The 18,965-nt window shown below is 48.0% G+C and overlaps 1 protein-coding gene across 9 annotated transcripts in view; it reads right to left on the minus strand.

The window, feature by feature from the left end:
- LOC119953034 (endonuclease V-like) overlaps positions 1-11,356 on the minus strand; it is a 110,571-nt gene extending 99,215 nt beyond the window's left edge. For 7 of the 9 annotated variants that reach the window (XR_005457943.1, XR_005457942.1, XM_038776819.1 and 4 more), the window contains exons 1-3: positions 11,237-11,356; positions 6,724-6,895; positions 1,649-1,783 (exon numbers count right to left, since the gene is read on the minus strand). Coding sequence is in view for 7 of the 9 variants with exons in the window: in XM_038776819.1 (XP_038632747.1) it covers positions 1,649-1,783; positions 6,724-6,895; positions 11,237-11,292 (363 nt within the window). In the remaining 2 variants the exon portion in view is untranslated. Of the gene's footprint in view, positions 1-1,648; positions 1,784-6,723; positions 6,896-10,132; positions 10,249-11,236 lie in introns of all 9 variants that reach the window. The other 2 variants (XM_038776814.1, XM_038776815.1) reach the window with 2 other exon arrangements.
- Between the last annotated feature and the right edge of the window lie 7,609 nt (positions 11,357-18,965).

Consider the following 18,965-nt stretch of genomic DNA (forward strand, 5'->3'; position numbering starts at 1 on the left):
TCACCCGTCCTCCCCCCCCCTCCCACTTTTGCACAGTTCTCCTCTCACATTGCCCACCCGTTGTCTGTTAGGGCTCACCTCCCCCCCCTCACACTGCACCCCACCCCCAGTCGAACTTCAAACCTTTGTTGCCGTGGTTGCACGAGTCCTGCAGCACACTGCTGTCCAGATAGACACTGTGCGTGGCACCAAGGGGAATGAGTCCCCTGTATTCCCCAACCCCAGGGGCAGTACTGATCAGACTTGGAAACACAGGAGAGTCCATGGGTCCAGCAGTGCGGTGCTATCCATGAACACCAGCTCGGCATGGAGATGGAGGGAAGGGAACGATCGGCCCCGGCAGAGTGGTGAACAGTGCATCAGGAGCAGCACTGTGCCCAGGCAGAAAGTTGTTGCACTCACCCCGACGTCTCTGGTGAACTGAAGACTGCCATGTGCACGCCACTCATGAGCAATCGGGTTTGACGCCGACGTAATTTCCCGCTGACATCATGCAGGATTGAAAGGACTATCGAGATGCCGCCGGGCAGCTGTTTAGTGAGCATTCATGAGCTGCAAATGGCGTTTGCGCCACCTGCCAGCGGGAAGAGCGACTCATTACGAACCAACCACTGGGAGAATAGCAATGAATTTTACGCTGGTGAGATCCCGGTGCTTTGGCTCTCGCCAGATTCATGGTGCCCGCCTGCCACCAAACCTACCACTGGCTGGTTAGGAGAATGCCACCCCGAATTACATTAGAACTATTGCCATTGACAGAGGACACTGAAAAAATCCATGATGCTGAAATACAGATTGCAAAGATGCCACACGCTTCTGTGAGCTTGAACATGTTCGAGGAATTCTCCAAACTTAATGCCAAACTATTAAGCAAGCTGTCATTTGTGATTTTTATTTTTGGAAGAATAATTTAGAATCAATAGCTGCATGAAATTGAGAGAGAAAAATTACTGAATAACTTCATAATTAGCATTTTGAATCTAAATTAAGAAAAGGTTTAGTGGTAATTCCAAATGTTTAAGGACTTATGGGCACTAAAGTGAAATAAATTCAATTTTTGTTTTTAAAATTCTGACTTGACGGTGCTTACTACCTTACAAAGCATTGAACGGACCAGTCATCTTAAAAATGACATGATAGAGGGCTGTTTAGCACAGGGCTAAATCGCTGGCTTTTAAAGCAGACCAAGGCAGGCCAGCAGCACGGTTCGATTCCCGTAACAGCCTCCCCGAACAGGCGCCGGAATGTGGCGACTAGGGGCTTTTCACAGCCCCTGTGCTGCTGGCCTGCCCAGGTCTGCTTTCAAAGCCAGCAATTTAGCCCTGTGCTAAACAGCCCCTGTGAGGGCTATTTGCACTCAGTGAGGGGAATTTGAGCAGTGTTGGTCAATCCAAGTCAATGGTCTTAAGGTCTGTCTTCATTTAAGACCATAAGGTGCATGAATCCAGTTCATGATGAGAAAAAGGAGCGTGGTTGCTCTGGAATTATGCTTGTAAATTTGTCTTCCGACTGTTTTCCCCAACAGCACTGCTGGACCTCGCATTGGAAGGTGCAACGGTAAAATAGCAAACAGGTAGATTAAATAATGGACAGCATCAGATGACCTGGGCCATTCCCACAATTGTAAGGCTGCTCTGATATTTTTTACCTGAGGGAGAAGACTGGGGTCCTTGTCCTGTAGCCTTCTCACAGCTTCTTCCAGGAAAGGTGTCTCCCGAAATGCCAGAAATCCTGGGATATAAGGAGCGTTCAGACAAACCATCTGGCATTCCTCATAGACAACCTGAGCACATTTTTGAAAAAAACGGACATATCAACTGAGTCCTGAGTTTACGACCCAATGCCATTCCTGCTGTATTTTATCTCACAACACACAGGTTATCTTATTAGTCTTCCAGAGACAGGTTTAAAATATGAAAATATTGAAAACACGATCACCTGTATGCAGCAGATGGTGGCCAGCAGAGTTAGTACCTTAAGGTTACTTGCAGCTTTCAAAACATTCTTGTTTTATTATTTCCCCCTTTAAAAAGTAATTCTCTTTTCAGTACTGAGCAACAACACTGTACGAGAAGATAACTGCACGCTCTCCTGTGTCCAGAATGCTAGGACGGGTATGATGCATTCTGGCTGGTTTAGGTATGGCACCTCAATCTGGAGTTTCAATGCCCCGCAGGATGCTGGCAACCTTTGACACCGTATACACGTCACCGTGTACACGTCACCGTGTACACGTCACCGTGTACACGTCACCGTGTACACATCACCGTGTACATGTCACTGTGTACATGTCACCGTAGACATGCCACCGCATAAAAAGAAAAACTGCTCTTTTTCTTGTGGTTTTATATAATCTTTAAAATCTAAAGGGCTAAAAAGCGGAACAACAAATGTTTGAAATCTGAAATAAAAGTAGAAAAGGCTGAAAATATACAGCAGGTCATCGCGTTTCCGTACAGGGAAAGATCAGGTCATCAGGTCTGGGTGTGAAAGCCTCAACCAAATCTTCACAGTTTGTCTTTCCTCTTCCAACATGTTGCCATCTTTTCTGTTTCCCAGCTACTCATTTACTGTAATTAAAACGAAAGCTCCAAATACCTTGCCGGAGGAGTGATTGAAATATTTAACAAGAGCTTGCTTAGAATCTGCTCTGCACTTTATCACTGGTTGGCATGAAATAGGAAGAAAGATGCATAATAACTTAACTGTAACATTTACAAATAGAGATCAGTGTCTATTTTGGAATTAATGCATCTGAAGCAGTGACTGAAATTGGAACGAATAGTTTTCATGGAGACGGGTTAGGAAAAACAAAGACTGAAAATATATGAATTGTTCAACATTTCTACATGTGGTGCCATCTGCTGCTGGCTAAGATGAAACTGCAGATTTAAAAGATTCACAAGTATAGCAATGAAAAACCAAAGTAAATGTTTCATGTTATTGTGATATCAGCACCAGTTGTAAATGTCGATGCTACTGATCTTGCAGAAATAAAACACAATTTTCATGATATCTGATCAACAATATTGATACGTGCAGTCGCAGTAATAACAGCGACTTGGCTTGCTCTGCTTCCATCTGAATCTTTGAAATGAATTATTTCCTTTCCAAGGAACAGAATATTAATCATAATGTTTTTGTTCAATACTGATGCTTGTATATAGATCTTTTTTAAACACGGTTCATTCATTGCCAGATAATTATGGGCGTGATTCAGCCGCCGCCTTGTGCCGCGCTTCGCGGGTAAATCCCACTAGAGCCCCAAATCAGGCTCCGTGCAGAGCCGATCGCGAGTCGCCCGACTGACTCCGCCTGGCGAACGAGCCATGGACCAGGCGTGACGAACGAGGGGGCGGGGTAATAGGAGGCCATTACAGACCCGCCAGGTGGTCAGGGAGAGGGCAGGGTGGCACCCCTGGCACAGTAAACCCGAGTGTCACCTAGGCACCCTGGCAGCATCACCCTGTCAGTGCCAGAGTGCCAATGGCATTGCCAGAGCAGCACTGCCACGGGTCAGGTCCAGGGACCCTGCGTATTGAGGCGGGGGGGGGGTGGGAAACCTGAAAGGAGTGGGTGTAGAGATGAGGGCAGTCTCTGAAAGCGGGGTCCTGTTGTGCGTTTCTTTTACTTTGTCTTTTCTGTGGCTCTGTTCTCATTATGGCAATCAGTAAGTTTGCCCTTCTTTCTGTGTTATCTATGTCTTAAGGCTTAGAGTCGCCAGGTATCAAATGATACCACCACAAGTTTCAACCGACTATTGATCAAAGAGCCAAACACCAGTTAGTTAGTTCAAGGTCAAGGGTACTTTATTTACACACAATTAGTCATGCAACACAAACACTACTAGTTAACTACAACTATCGACTAGGACAACCTGTACTTCACTTCGGACACCCGGTTTAGGTCAGAAAACAGCGGGCGCTGTTCAATTCTGGATCTCTCAGGTTTGAAGGGGTAACTGCTGCTCAGCTAGGCTCATCCGTCTGGTAGCCAGCGTTGAACTTGGACTTGCTTCTGGTGTTGCTGCACTTGGAGATGGCCGTGACCAAGGCCAAGAGAGAGCGTGACTGGGCATGTCCCAAATGGTCATTGACCCCCGTTGTTTGCGTTTCCCTTGGACAGGGAGTGGCGCCGAAATGTCTGTGATTGACCCGGTTGCTCGAGTACTAGTCCTTTGTGTTGGGGGAGATGGGCCATCAAATGCTAATCGGCCCCATTAAAATGCTAATTGGACGGAGATTCGATACCTTCTGGGCTTCTTGCTGACAAATATGCATTTCAGGCTCTGAGCCTGCCTGAGTCTTGGCTTGTCCATTGTACCCGCTAGGCTTTGCGAGTTTCTCTGTACCTAGTTGGAAGTGGCCATCCCGGATGGCTACAGTCCCAATCTGCAAGGAGCCGATCCTGCTGGTGAGTTCAACCCGCCAGTGCAGGAAATCAACTAAAGTGCGGCCTCGGCAAGGAGAAACTCCACATGGCAAACGGCGGTTAACAGCGGGGAGAATCTCAGCGCTGCAGCCGCCGAGAAACACCCCACCAAACACACCCGCACGCGGATTTGGTTTCATGACCGTGGAATCGCGCCTCATACTTTTCATCATCTTCTTTCCTGAATCACTCGCATATACTCCTCCCTTGTCATATCTAAGGAAGCACAGAGAAATAACAACATGCTGTCCAATTCTGTTAGCTTGTCCACGATCCTGTTTAATTGACTTATTGTATAACATTTTCTGGTACTGGCAGGGCAAGCTAACAGGGCCGCTGTATGCCCCTGGACGAGAATGGGTAAACGTGGGTAAACGTGGATATGGGTAAACGTGGATATGGGTAAACGTGGATATGGGTAAACGTGGATAAACGTGGATATGGGTAAACGTGGATATGGGTAAACGTGGATATGGGTAAACGTGGGATTAAGAGCTGTCACCCGCAAGTATTTTTATCATTGCCTTGATTTGCAGACTATCAGCAAGGCAGCTAAAGTTAGAAATATATGTTCGAAATGGAGTGAGCAGGTCTCTATTTGAATTTAAAGTGTGACCCATTCACACATACACACTTTCAGACCATCAATCTCACACTTCGCATCTCTTAGAAGCTGTCAGTCCTTCTGCATTCTTTAAAATACAGCTGTAAAATGTTCCATAAAATTAAAATAATGGCCAGAACTTTACACTCCTCCACTGAGGGGGGGCTGCGTGAAGTTGAAGGGATGGGTTCCCCTCCGTGTTCCTGTCAGCCCCAACCACACAGTAATTTTACACTCTGGTGGGCAAGCCCATGGTCAGGAAGCCCGTCCTTGCTCAATTGGCCACTTAAGGGTCATTTCCCGCACGGCCTCAATTTTCTGGCTGGTGGGTGGATTGAACTCACGTGTGGGAAGGCTGAAATTAAACAGAATTAGTTTGAGGGCGGGAAGCCCCTTGTGAAGTCGGACACCCCCTCCGCCCTTTTAAGGTCTGGTCACTCCACCCTCAGGCCTCTTCTCTGAAACCCTGACCACCCCTTCATGCCATCCCTGGGCCTTTGATGCCTGGACTAAAGTCTCAGGCATCCTCCTGTATTTGTTCTATTCACTGCAAACTTGTTGCGACAGGGACTGAAGAGCTCTAATGCAGGACTTCAATCCAAGTTAGGGGAGGAAGTCCCGTCTGCAGCCGCTCACTCGAGCATGACGCTGCTGTGGGACACTCTGGAGTCGGTAGGTTCATCGAATGGTGGAAAGCGAGACCCCCACCATCTGAAAAATACGATCATTTATGCAGTCCTTGGGCAATAGACTGCCGCTATAACAGACTGTATTTGGGTGCTGCTGCACAATAAGGACCCAATGTTTTGCATGACTAAACTAAAACTGCTTTGAGATTGTTTTGTTGGAACTGTGTACACAGATGTGCCTGATTCCAATCCCTACTGAGGTAAAATATTGTAAATACTCCACCTTGTGGTCACAGCAGACACAAGACATTCATCACCATGCTAAACGGTAAAAATTGCAAAGCTATTTAAATGTACAGTGAAATGGGTCTTTTTCGGCTCGGGGACATTGTCCTTCAGATTGGTGTCCTTTGTGAACTGGACTTCCTACGACTACCAGAGCAATGGCAGAACTTTGAGCACTCTCTACCCTTCACTCTGCGTCGCTCCCTGAACTCCAAACTTCCACAATTCCTTCCCCACGTTCAAAAGGTCTCCTTAAGACCATGACTGTTCTTCTCACCTGTACTAAATTCCTGTAAATCTCTAGTGTCTCACCGTCTACCCCTCTGTGAAGTGTCTTTGTTGTTCTGTTGCTGTAAAAATGCGAGCTGCTGTTGCAAGTTATAATAATAATAATCTTTATTATTGTCAAAAGTAGGCTTACATTAGCACTGCAATGAAGTTACTGTGGAAATCCCCTAGTCACTACACTCCGGCGCCTGTTCGGGTACGCCGAGGGAGAATTCAGAATGTCCAAATTACCTAACAGCACGTCTTTCGGGACTTGTGGGAGGAAACCGGAGCACCCGGAGGAAACCCACACAGACATGGGGGGAATGTGCCGACTCCGCACAGACAGTGACCCAAGCCGGGTCCCAGGCGCTGTGAAACAAGTGTTAACCACTGTGCCATCTATTTGGTTCACCAAAGTGAAGGAGAGTCTTCTTTACATACACCTCATGTCACTTATTACGTTTATATGTCAATCAGTTAGTTTTTTCAAGTGTCTGATTTTACCTTAAGATCAGGATAACCGAGAACCACTAATGAGGCACAAGCGTTGACTTCATCTCCCTTGATGTAAGACAAATCCATACCACCGATGCGCTCTAACCCTTCAAAGCCCTCATTGGTTTGCCAGTCCTCAGTATCATGGTCAATCATTTGCTGCTTCAGCTCTACCTGTCGCCTGTTAGAGGGAAGTCAAGGTCAGTATTGAAGAATCACAGCCAAACCATGAATATTTCAGAATAACAAATTCCATTAAAAAAATTGTTTCCTGGCATGTGGGTGCCACTGAAAGGCCGGCATTTAGTGCCCTGCCCTCATTGCCCTTGAAATAAGTGGCTTGATAGGCCAGAGGGCAGTTAAGAGTCAACCACAGTGCTGTGGATTTGGAATCACGTGTCGGCCAGACCATGGATGGCAGATTTCCTTCCCCAAGGAGGAAATTAGCGCTTCTGTATAATTGCTGCGTTACCTGGGAACTTCCAAGGAGGATTCCCTGGAGCATTTTTTCACCCAAACCCCCCCCCCCCCCCCCCCAAACCTAACGCTGGGGAGCCAGGAGATTACAAGCCATTAACTCTGTTTCTCTCTCCACAGATGCTGACAGGCTTGCTGAGTTTTTCCAGCACTTTTTGTTTTCATTTCACCAGAGCATGAGCCTGTGCCTCTGATAACTCATCTGATGATACTACCACTATGCCATAACCTCCTCCAAATCAATTATTAAAAGATGAATTTAGAAACCTGTCAAAACTGGTGGGTCAACGCCACTACAGTAGTCCCCCGTTATACCGCGCTCCGCAATACCGCGGTTCGCGATATACGGCGGGGGGGCTTATGGACCCCAAAAGTCACCATGGGATTCATCACAAATCAGTAAAATTTATACAGTTCTAATTCTGCTAATATTAGATAAATGCAAACAACAAAAGTCAACGGAACGAATTCCAACCGGCAAAACAAGCAGCCGTGCGTCCGAGTTAGGTTCCCAGACGCCAGATATGAACTTGGTTGTTCCAAGTACCAGGGTTAGATCCTCTGCAGTTTCGATGATGAGCTGCTGTTAAAAGGGGGGGAACACATTCATCCCATATCTGATTTTCTATTGGACTTGGCAGATTCGGTATGTAGTTGCCATGGCTGCCTGTCAATCACTGTCAAGTTTGCCAATCAACCAGAAGCAAGGGTAAGGATTTCATCACCTCCTAAGAAGCAGCGCTGTTGTTTGGAAATGCAAACACTCTGATCTTCGTTTCTATATACGATCAGCTATCTGCAGATCATAATGCAGGTGGAGTTCGGGAGCGGGAGCAGCAAGGCAGTTCGGGGAGGAATTAAATGTGGTGACAGAGCGTAGGAGTGGAGGGGAGAGGCCAATGCAGCAGCAGCACAAAAATTACTTTTCTTTTAACATTTTATGAATATCCGCGGCTCGGATGTAACGCGGGTGGCTGTCTTGGACCCCAACACCCGCGTTATAACGGGGGACTACTGTATATGTCAACACAGGAAGTCCAGAAGTGGTGCTCCCCAGTCCCTGTAGCAACACATGCCTGCGCTTAGCTTCTGTTCCATGTGTGTTTTTAAAACAAAATATCAGACTCGTGTGCAGAGGGATTAATTCAAATAACTCGACCATTACGTTGCCGCTTCTCATCGGGACAAGGCAGCCCTCACTCAGGCAATTAACCAGCAGAAGCCAGTAACAGTGTCACAGTACAGCATTCACAGAACGCGACTCAGCATGCTCCATGTGGCGGCTGAAGCTGAAAGAAAAGAAATGGTGGCACTGAAATCTATATATGTACGTGATGGAGTGTACGCGTACACTCCATCAGGAGGAAAGTGATGGTATTCCTGTGACCTCGGGAGTATATTTTTTTGCAAGTTAGTGGGCATTATTTTAAGATTTAGACCAGGTAAGGACGGAGATTTCCTTCTCTAAAAGACATTAATGAACGAGATGAATTTTTACGACAATCCAGTGGTTCACCTTTCACCATCTGGTACAAAAGGTGAAGTCACACGGGATCAGAGGTGAGCTGGCAAGATGGATACAGAACTGGCTAGGTAATAGAAGGCAGAGAGTAGCAATGGAAGGGTGCTTTTCTAATTGGAGGCCTGTGACTAGTGGTGTTCCGCAAGGTTCAGTGCTGGGACCTTTGCTGTTCGTAGTATATATAAATGTTTTGAAGGAAAATGTAACTGGTCTGATTAGTAAGTTTGCGGACGACACAAAGGTTGGTGGAATTGCAGAAACCGGTGAGGACCGTCAGAGAATACAGCAGGATTTAGATCGTTTGGAGACTTGGGCGGAGAGATGGCAGATGGAGTTTAATCCGGACAAATGTGAGATAATGCATTTTGGAAGATGTAATACAGGTAGGGAATATACAGTGAATGTTAGAACCTTCAAGAGTATTGACAGTCAGAGAGATCTAGGTGTACAGGTCCACATGTCACTGAAAGGGGCAACAAAGACGGAGAAGGTAGTCAAGAAGGCATGCCAGTAGTTCAGGTATCTACAGGTTAGGGACTTTGCATGGAAGGACTGGAATGGGTTCCCTAGATTGCCGGGATACATCCTGCTGGAGTGACTGCTGCTTCCGGATGTGGAAGGGGAGGGAAGAATTGGGGATATATAGAAGTGGCTGGGGAGCAGGGAGGCGAGCGGGCGGTGAAGATCAAGGAGAAATGGGAAGCGGAGTTGGGAATGGAGATCAATTGGGGAGTATGGAGTGAGGCACTGCGAAGGGTAAACGGGACCTCCTCTTGTGCAAGGATGAGCCTGATACAGTTCAAGGTGGTGCACAGGGTACATATGACTCAGGCAAGAATGTGGGCTCTTTCAGGGGATAGCAGATGAGTGTGAGAGGTGTGGGTGGAGGCCAGCGAATCGTGCGCACATGTTTTGGGGTTGTGTAAAATTGGGAAGATTCTGGGCGGGAGTGTTCGCGGTCTTAGCCAGGATAGTGGAGGAGGGAGCGGACCGGGACCATTTGGTGGTGATATTTGGGGTTTCAGAGAAGCTGGAGCTCATGGAGAGGAGGATGGCCAATGTCTTGGCCTTCACCTGATTGCATGGCGACGAATTTTGCTGGAGTGGCGGTCGGCATCACCACTGGAGGGTAGCAGCATGGTTGGGTGACCTGTACAACTTCCTGCGGTTAGAGAAGATAAAGTATGAGTTAAGAGGCTCAGCAGGGGAGTTTGAGAAAAGGTGGGGGATGTTTGTGACTGTGTTTGAGGAATATTGAAGTCTTGTTCTGTTCTTTTTTTTGCAAAGATTGGTATCATGACTGGTACAGGGTTGGAGGGCCGAAGGGCCTGTTCCTGTGCTATTTGTTCTAAGTTCTTTGAAGCCAACACAGTTCAAAATGTCTACAAAATTGGGTCATCAGAGATGCCTGTTCATTACTCTGGCGGTTTTTCCACGCATAGATCTCGCAAACAGACGAGGAACCGTCACATCATCTTCTTCACTGCTTGTGTTGTGAGAAGTCTTCAATTTGTGCGCTTTAGGAATAACCAACTCTGAAATAAACATTTGAAAAGAAGGCAGGGCCATCAACCACCTTCGATCCACATGTTTTAGACAGTGGTGATCCTTGTGACCTCTCATAACTTTTATAACCAAATCAGACGACTTTTGAGTTTACTTTAAGAGAACAAAACATTTGTTACGCATGAAACAATTAGCAAACTAGCCTCAACATTTCAGCATTCCATACGGTTATATGTTATACTAATAGTTTGAGACTTTGCTTGTTTGTGCTGGGTGACCTGCTCCCCTCTCTCCTGTCCATTACCCATTCCTCTGTCCCTCTCTCTATACAGGCAGGCAGCAAGAGCAAAACCAGAGATCATCAATTTAAAATAGTCAACAAAGAAAAATTAAACAGGGAAATCAGAAGAAATATGTCTCACCCAAAGAGAGTTGCGAATGTGGAACTAACGACCGCAGGGAGCAGTTCAAGTGAATAGTCTAGATCCAATTCAGGAGAAACTGAGAAAAGCATGAGGAAGCAGGGAATAGAGCATAGTGCTGATAAAACAGGACGAGGAAAGGCTGGAGGTGGTTTGAATGAAGCATAATGGTCAGCATGCACTGGCTCAGCTGAATGGCCTGGCTTTCTCCTGACCATTCGATACAATTTTTTTTAAAATTAAGATTTCAGCACATTGTCCCTGGATATTAAAATTAACCATGTTTTCTTTATGGACACCGACTGTGTGTGTAGTTCCAGTTTGGGCTTTTTGTTGGAGGGTTGGGAGGCAGTGCCTGACCTGGCTATGCTATCCTGGACAGGGTCTGCTGGAGATGTAGCCAAAGCAGGTTGCTGCCGCGCGGCATTCTGGGGGCTGTAGTTCCCAAGGGGAGGCAGCGGCCTCCAGCGCCCAGGATGCAGTGCGTCCAGGTGAAGTTTGAGGCGAGTGATCGCGGCCATTCCTCTCCAAGTGACTCCCCCGCCCCGAAACTCTCTTCAAAACAAAGAAAAAAGACCGGCATCGCTTAGCGTACCTCTCCCACTGCCGAAGAAGCAGCTCCTGACTCTCTCCCTCCAGCGCCGCCGCCATTGTTGAAGGCAGACTTCTCACGGCTGGACGACAGGCCCTGTGCGCGCATGCGCGGCCTCCCCGCACGTCATTTCCCCCGCTCGTCAGCCCCGGTGCAGCCCCGCCTCTACCTGGCCCTGAGTGCACGTGGCAGGCATCTCCATCCAGGTGTCGCAGTGAACTCCTGCACCCCAGTCAGAGTAACATTCCAGGGTCCTTGCCCCACCAGGTCCCAAGCTTTGGGCAGAGAAGACAATTCCATCTCCCATCCTCATCTACATTGTGCCTCTTGCTGACACGACGTAACTGGTGGGAAAAAAATGAACTCACCATATGAATATATTCTTAAGAGTTTTACCACCTTAATCACGCTAACACTAAAGGCTGAGATTGTAACTCATTCAAAATCCATGCACTTAAATAGAGGTAAGATTGGGCCTTAATTAGAATCATAGAATTTACAGTGCAGAAGGAGGCCATTCAGCTCATTGAGTCTGCAATAGCCCTTGGAAAGAGCACCCTACTTAAGCCCACGCCTCCACCCAATCCCCATAACCCCATCTAACCTTTTGGACACGAAAGAACAATTTAGCATGGCCAATGCACCTAACCAGCACATCTTTGGACTGTGGGAGGAAACTGGAGCACCCGGAGGAAATCCACATAGAAAATGAAAAAATGAAAATCGCTTATTGTCATGAGTAGGCTTCAATGAAGCTACTGTGAAAAGCCCCTAGTCGCCACATTCCGGCGCCTCTCTGGGGAGGCTGGTACGGGAATTGAACCGTACTGCTGGCCTGCTTTAAAAGCCAGTGATTTAGCCCAGTGAGCTAAACCAGCCCCTTCTCCCGGTGGACACGGGGAGAATGTGTAAACTTCACACAGACAGTCACTCGAGGCCGGTATTGACCTCATCCACTTAGAATTGGTTTTGCATTCTATGTGTAGGAGCCAACAAATCTATTTCAAAGTGGTAGCGTCACTTGGATTGTAATTATTTAGCCCTAAGTAATTTGAAGCATTACATGTGGCAAGTGTAGCATGGGGAAGAAAGGAACTCAAAAGGTACAGAAGACATCACTGTGCTAACCTTTGAACAGCAGAATTCAAACCTTTCGTCACCCGAGCGATTGGTGGGATTCAGTTCATTTGGTTGGCTGATGGCCAGAAGGCAATGTTCTGCCCGGTAACAAATATGATTCGATCCTGCCTGAGTGGGATGATTTTCAGAGAGTCAGGGGAAGGATAGTTGGAGTCTGGACACTCAGAGGAAAAAAGCTGCTCTCTCTACTTAGCTGTTCACAGAATCTGCATGAATCTACAGTGAAAATCTCAAACTGAAAGCCTAGGTTGAAGGAAGGTGTGCTACAAGACAACCATCTGAAACAAAGACTTTTATCCCTTTTCCTTATTATTTTACCCCCTCATCTCCCCTCTGTGTTTGTCTGTCTTATCTGTGTGTGTCGAGGTTGGGATAAGTTTAAGTGTTGCCGGGGGGGTGGGGGGGGGGGGGGTAGGAATTGCATAATAGTTACCCTGTTGTGTTTTCTGCATATAAACTTCATTGTGTTTATATTTACAAACCTGGGCCGGGATTCTCCCCTACCCAGGGGGCGGGGGGTCCCAGCATATTGGAGTGGCGCCAACCACTACGGCGTTGGGCCTCCCTAAGGTGCGGAATTCTCTGCACCTTTAGGTGCCAAGCCCTCACATTGAGGGGCTAGGCCCACGCCGGAGTGGTTGCCGCTCCGCCGACCGGCGCGAACGGCCTTTGGCGCCACGCCAGCTGGGGCCGAAAGGCCTTCACTGGCCAGCGGAAGTCCGCGCATGTGCCGGTGCGTCAGCGGCTGCTGACATCGTACTGGCGCATGCTCAGGGGAGGGGCTCTCTTCCGCCCCCGCCATGGTGAAGGCCATGGCGGGGCGGAACAAAAAGAGTGCCCCCACGGCACAGGCCCGCCCGCCAATCGGTGGGCCCCGATCGCGGGCCAGGCCACCATGGGGGCACCCCCCGGGGTCAGATCGCCCCGCGCCTCCCCCCACAGGACCCCGGAACCCGCCCGCGCCGCCAATTCTGCCGGCACCAGAGGTGTTTTGATTCCCGCCGGCGGGATTGGCCTGTCAGCGGCGGGACTTCGGCCTATCGCAGGCCGGAGAATTGCCGCAGGGGGCCCGCCGACAGGCGCGGCGTAATTCCCGCCCCTGCCAATTCCCGTCTGGCAGAGAATTCGGGCCACGGCGGGGGCGGGATTGACGCCAGCCCCGGGCGATTCTCCGACCCCCTCCGGGGTTGGAGAATTCCGCCCCTGGTGACTGTAGTTATTGGGCAGCCAACGGCCAAAGACTTTGGGTGTTTTTCTAAGAATTATTTATTAATTTTAATTGTGTTGTGACTCCGGATCATGGCTGGAATTGACCACGCACTAGCCCAGGCAGTAGTAACACTTCTTAAAACTCTTCCACATGAGATTCCTTGTCTGTCTGGATCTGTTATAAATTAAGTGATATAGAGACTGATTGACACCTCATGGTAAACAGCACATTTGCTTGATTGTGGCCTTTTATTACCCAACACTTCCTACGTTCCTTTATCTGAATGTTGTGTTTTTAGGCACCACTATTGAGATACGCACATAATTCTGGATCCCGTATGTCTGTACACTAGTGATTGAGCACCTAGTGCAGGCTTATAAAAAAAGATACAAACCCATCATCTCCCTGGATACCTTTACAGTGTGGAGCACAATTTGAATGTAATTCCAAAGCCCCTTTAAAACCCATGTGGCAAGATCTGAAGCGTTTGTCCTGCACGTATCCAGGAATCTGAGGATTAAATTACAAGGAAAGATGTCATAAACACATCTTGTATTCCTTTGAATACAGAATCTGAAGGGGTAATTATAGAATCATAGAATTTACAGCGCAGAAGGAGGCCATTCGGCCCATCGAGTCTGCACCGGCCCTTACAAAGAGGACCCTACTGAGCCCACGTATCTACCCTATCCCTGAACCCAGTAACCCCCACTTAACATTTTTGGACACTAAGGGCAATTTATCATGGCCAATCCACCTAACCTGCATTTCATTGGACTGTGGGAAGAAACCGGAGCACCCGGAGGAAATCCACGCACACACGGGGAGAACGTGCAGACTCCGCACGGACAGTGACCCAAGCTGGGAATTGAACCTGGGACCCTGGAGCTGTGAAGCAACTGTGCTAACCACTATGCTATCGTGCTGTCCTGATTCTTATTGAGATATTTTATTTTAAGATCATGAAAGGTATTGACAGACAATTTTCTCAGCTGGTTCGGGGGCAGACGGAACTGTGGGGGGGGCGTCCAGGACATGTGAATGCAACCCTAAAATGAGAGCCAGGCAAGAGGGAAGGAAATGTTTCCTCAGATAAAGAATGGTGGAACTTTTTCCTACAAAAAGCAATAGATGCTAATTAAATAAATAATTGTAAATCTAAAATCGATAAGAGTTTTCCTAGCTGAGGCAATAGGGGAATTATGGAGTCAAAGCAGGTAAGTGGTGTTTGGATAAAGATTCTCCTGATCACATTCAATGTTGTATACACTCAAACTATTCAATGGTCTCCAACTGTTCATGTGCTCTGAAATTTTATTCTCATAGCCCTAAAGTTCGAAAAATGTATTTGACCTTTAATCATATCTTAGGTCAGTTCTCCCGCATTCGTTCTTCCTCATGATAAACATCCGATTATTTGCTTTGTTAAGATGCTGTATTAAAGAAAGTTATAGTCTGAAAAGATAGCAGAAAAGGCAAGACTGTTGTGAAGGGAAAATAGCCACAAATATTGGTTATATTAATGATTTTCAGGATTTCAATTTTTAAAAACACTATCCATTAGCACTGTTGCTTCACAGCGACAGGGTCACTGTCTGTGTGGAGTCTGCACGTTCTCCCCGTGTCTGCGTGGGTTCCCTCCAGGTGCTCAGGTTTCCTCCCACAAGTCCCGAAAGACGTGCTGTTAGGTGAATTGGACATTCTGAATTCTCCCTCCATGTACCCGAACAGGCGCTGGAATGTGACGACTAGGGGCTTTTCACAGTAACTTCATTGCAGTGTTAATGTAAGCCTACATGTGACAATAAAGATTATTTTAAAACAAATATAGAATTAAATGCAAATATAGATCATGAGCACAACAAAAACTTTAAAATCTCAAATGGGTCAGGAACAAGGATTTAAAATGCAGTCTTGTGTGTTTCTGGTGCCACATGCTGTCCTTTTGTTGTCACTGCAGTAACATTTACCTTGTGCCACTGCTAATTTCTTTGTTGGCGAAGTGAAAAGAAAATGGGATATCCAAGGACTACGGGCTGATTGTACCATACATCATTTACACAGATTGGTAGTGGAGGGGGAGACTAATGTGACATTGTAGAAAATATGCTTTAGTACACTAGGGTTTAAATATGTAGGGCAGGTCCAGAATGGGGCAGCAGGGTAGCATGGTGGTTAGCATAAATGCTTCACAGCTCCAGGGTCCCAGGTTCGATTCCCGGCTGGGTCACTGTCTGTGTGGAGTCTGCACGTCCTCCCCCTGTGTGCGTGGGTTTCCTCCGGGTGCTCCGGTTTCCTCCCACAGTCCAAAGATGTGCGGGTTAGGTGGATTGGCCATGCTAAATTGCCCGTAGTGTTCTAATAAAAAAGTAAGGTTAAGGGGGGGGGGTTGTGGGTTATGGGTATAGGGTGGATACGTGGGTTTGAGTAGGGTGATCATGGCTCGGCACAACATTGAGGGCCGAAGGGCCTGTTCTGTGCTGTACTGTTCTATGTTCTATGTTCTATGATACTGCACAGAACACCATTTGATCCATTGTGCCTCTGGTAGAGCGATCCTGTTAGTCCCACTGCACTGCTCTTTCCCCATAATCCTGAAAAAGTTCAACTCTCCTTTGAGTTTAGCTATTGAATCTGCTTCAGCCACTCTTTCAGGCAATGCATTCCAGATCTCAACAACGTATGTGGGGATAAAAACATCTTTCCTCATGTGACCCCAGGTTCATTTTGCTAATGACCGGAAATTTGCCTCCTTTGGTTATTGACCCTTCTGGAAATAGTTTATCTGAAAGTTTATCTTGACTATTCACAATATACATCAATGATATGGATGAGGGAACCATATATAAAGCGCGCGATTCTCCGCTGCCCACGACAGGTCGGAGAATAGCGGGAGGGCCTTCCCGACAATTTTCACGGCCTCCCGCTATTCTCCCCCCCCCCCCCCCCCTCCGGCCGCCCACCGACACGAATCGCTGCTCGCCGTTTTTTACGGCGAACAGCGATTCTCCGCAGGCCGATGGGCCGAATACCGCGGAGTTTACGGCCGCGATCACACCTGCTTTCAGCGTTCGTGAAAACGGCCGCAAAGTGCCCGTCCCGGCAACCATGGCACCGATTGGCACGGCCTCACCACGGCCGTGCCAAGGGTGGCATGGGCCTGTGATCGGTGGGCACCGATCACGGGCAGCGGGTCCGATACCCGCGCACTATTTGTTCTTCCGCCGCCCCGCAGGATCAGTCCGCGGGGCGGCTGAGGGGCATGACGGCCCGCGCAGGCGCGGGTTTGACGCGTCTGCGTGATGACGTCATCCGCGCATGCGCGGGTTGGAGCCGTCCAACCCGCGCATGCGCGGCTGACGTCATCGTGCGCGTCAGCGCAGAGAATCGCGCCCATGTTTCCAACATTACATGACGACACAAAACTTGGTGGGAATGTGAGTGATGAAAATGAAATAAAATGAAATGAAAATCGCTTATTGTCACAAGAAGGCTTCAAATTAAGTTACTGTGAAAAGCCCCTAGTCGCCTCATTCCGGCGCCTGTTCGGGGAGGCTGGTACGGGAATTGTATCCGCACTGCTGGCCAGCCTTGGTCTGCTTTAAAAGCCAGCTATTTAGCCCTGTGCTAAACCAGGATGTTAAAAGGTTTCAAGACGATTTAGACAAGTTGAGTGAATGAGCAAATATCTGGCAGGCGTGGTATGACGGAATAAATGGGAAGTTATCCACTACAGTAGGAAAAACAAGATGGCAGAGTGTAGACCGGGTGGTCACATGTACACCGGGATGACGTGGTCATGGTAAGTGACATGCCAGTAGTGCGGGGAGTCCACCCCAGCACAGGCAGGCGACACAGAGCATTTAAGAGCTGATTAAATTGTTGAATAAACCTTTCTGCTTATTAGTCCCTTGTCATCAGTCTCCACAACTCCTAATCATAATAATCTTTATTGTCACAAGTAGGCTTACATGGAATTGGGAGAGGTTATAGAGGAGAGGGTCTGGTGTGAGGTGCTCCGGAGAGTAAATGCCTCCACCTCGTGTACGAGGTTGGGGCTGATACAGCTGAAGGTGGTGTACAGGGCACACCTCACGAGGGCGAGGATGAGCCGATTCTTTGAAGGGGTAGAAGATGTGTGTGAACGTTGCGGGGGGGACCCGCTAATCAGATTCATATGTTTTGGTCCTGTCCAAAGCTTGGGGAGTACTGGAAGGAGGTGTTTAGGGTAATTTCCAAGGTGGTGCATGTGAAGCTGGACCCGGGTCCCCGGGAGGCCATATTCGGGGTGTCAGACCAGCCAGGGTTGGAAACGGGTGCGGAGGCAGATATCATAGCCTTCACCTCGTTGATCGGCCAAAGGCGGATCCTGCTGGGATGGAGAGCGGCCTCGCCACCCTGTGCCCTGGCGTGGCGGGGGGACCTGTTGGAATACTTGACCCTTGAGAAGGTTAAGTTCGAACTGAGGGGAAGCTCGGAGGGGCTCTATAAGTCATGGGCACTATTTATTATGCACTTTCAAGAACTGGATAACATCGAACATTAGTTTTGGGGGGGGGGGGGGGGGGAGGGTGGGGGGGGAGGGGGGCTGTGTATTTTGAAGATGGCTATGGCTAATCCCTGATTCCTTTTTTTATCTTTGTCATTTGTTTATGTTAACATGCGGGCTGATGTCTGAGCATGGTGGGAGGATGGGATCGTTGTTACTGTTATGGGGTTTGAGATATTTGTTGTTGATTGTTGTTGGGTGTAAATTCGGGAGAAAAATTGTGAAAAAGGAGGAGAATAAAAAAATTTTTTTTCTTAAAGTAGGCTTACATGAACACTGCAATGAAGTTACTGTGAAAAGCCCCTAGTCACCACATTTCGGTGCCTGTTCAGGTAGACAGAGAGAGAATTCAGAATGTCCAAATCACCTAATAGCACGTCTTCTGGGGCTTGTGGGAAGAAACCGGAGGAAATCCACGCAGACACGGGAGAACGTGCAGTCTCCACAGGGACAGTGATTCAAATGGGGATCGAACCTGGGACCCTGGAGCTGTGAAGCAACAGTGCTACCCACTGTGCTGCCCTGATTATATCCTTTCTTAAGTGGTGTGAAGCCAGATCCACACAACAGCTACACGCCAAATGTCCATTCACGAACTTATTTATCCAAGTTCATTCCCTGCTAGTGTGATGACTGGACCCCTGTCAGGTCCTCCACCAAGATGCCGGATGGTGTTTGCAGGAGGACCACAGCGCTGCATTGAAGCAAGCACTCTCAGCCCCTCCAGTGTTAAAATACTTGGATGTTTGAGCACTATCAGCAGATATCTCCTAGCATAAACTCAGCATAGTCTGCATCCCAAATGGCAGATCAGTAGCCTTCGCATCAAGGGC

This window comes from Scyliorhinus canicula, chromosome 18, assembly GCF_902713615.1.
Source record: "Scyliorhinus canicula chromosome 18, sScyCan1.1, whole genome shotgun sequence".
NCBI lineage: Eukaryota > Metazoa > Chordata > Chondrichthyes > Carcharhiniformes > Scyliorhinidae > Scyliorhinus > Scyliorhinus canicula.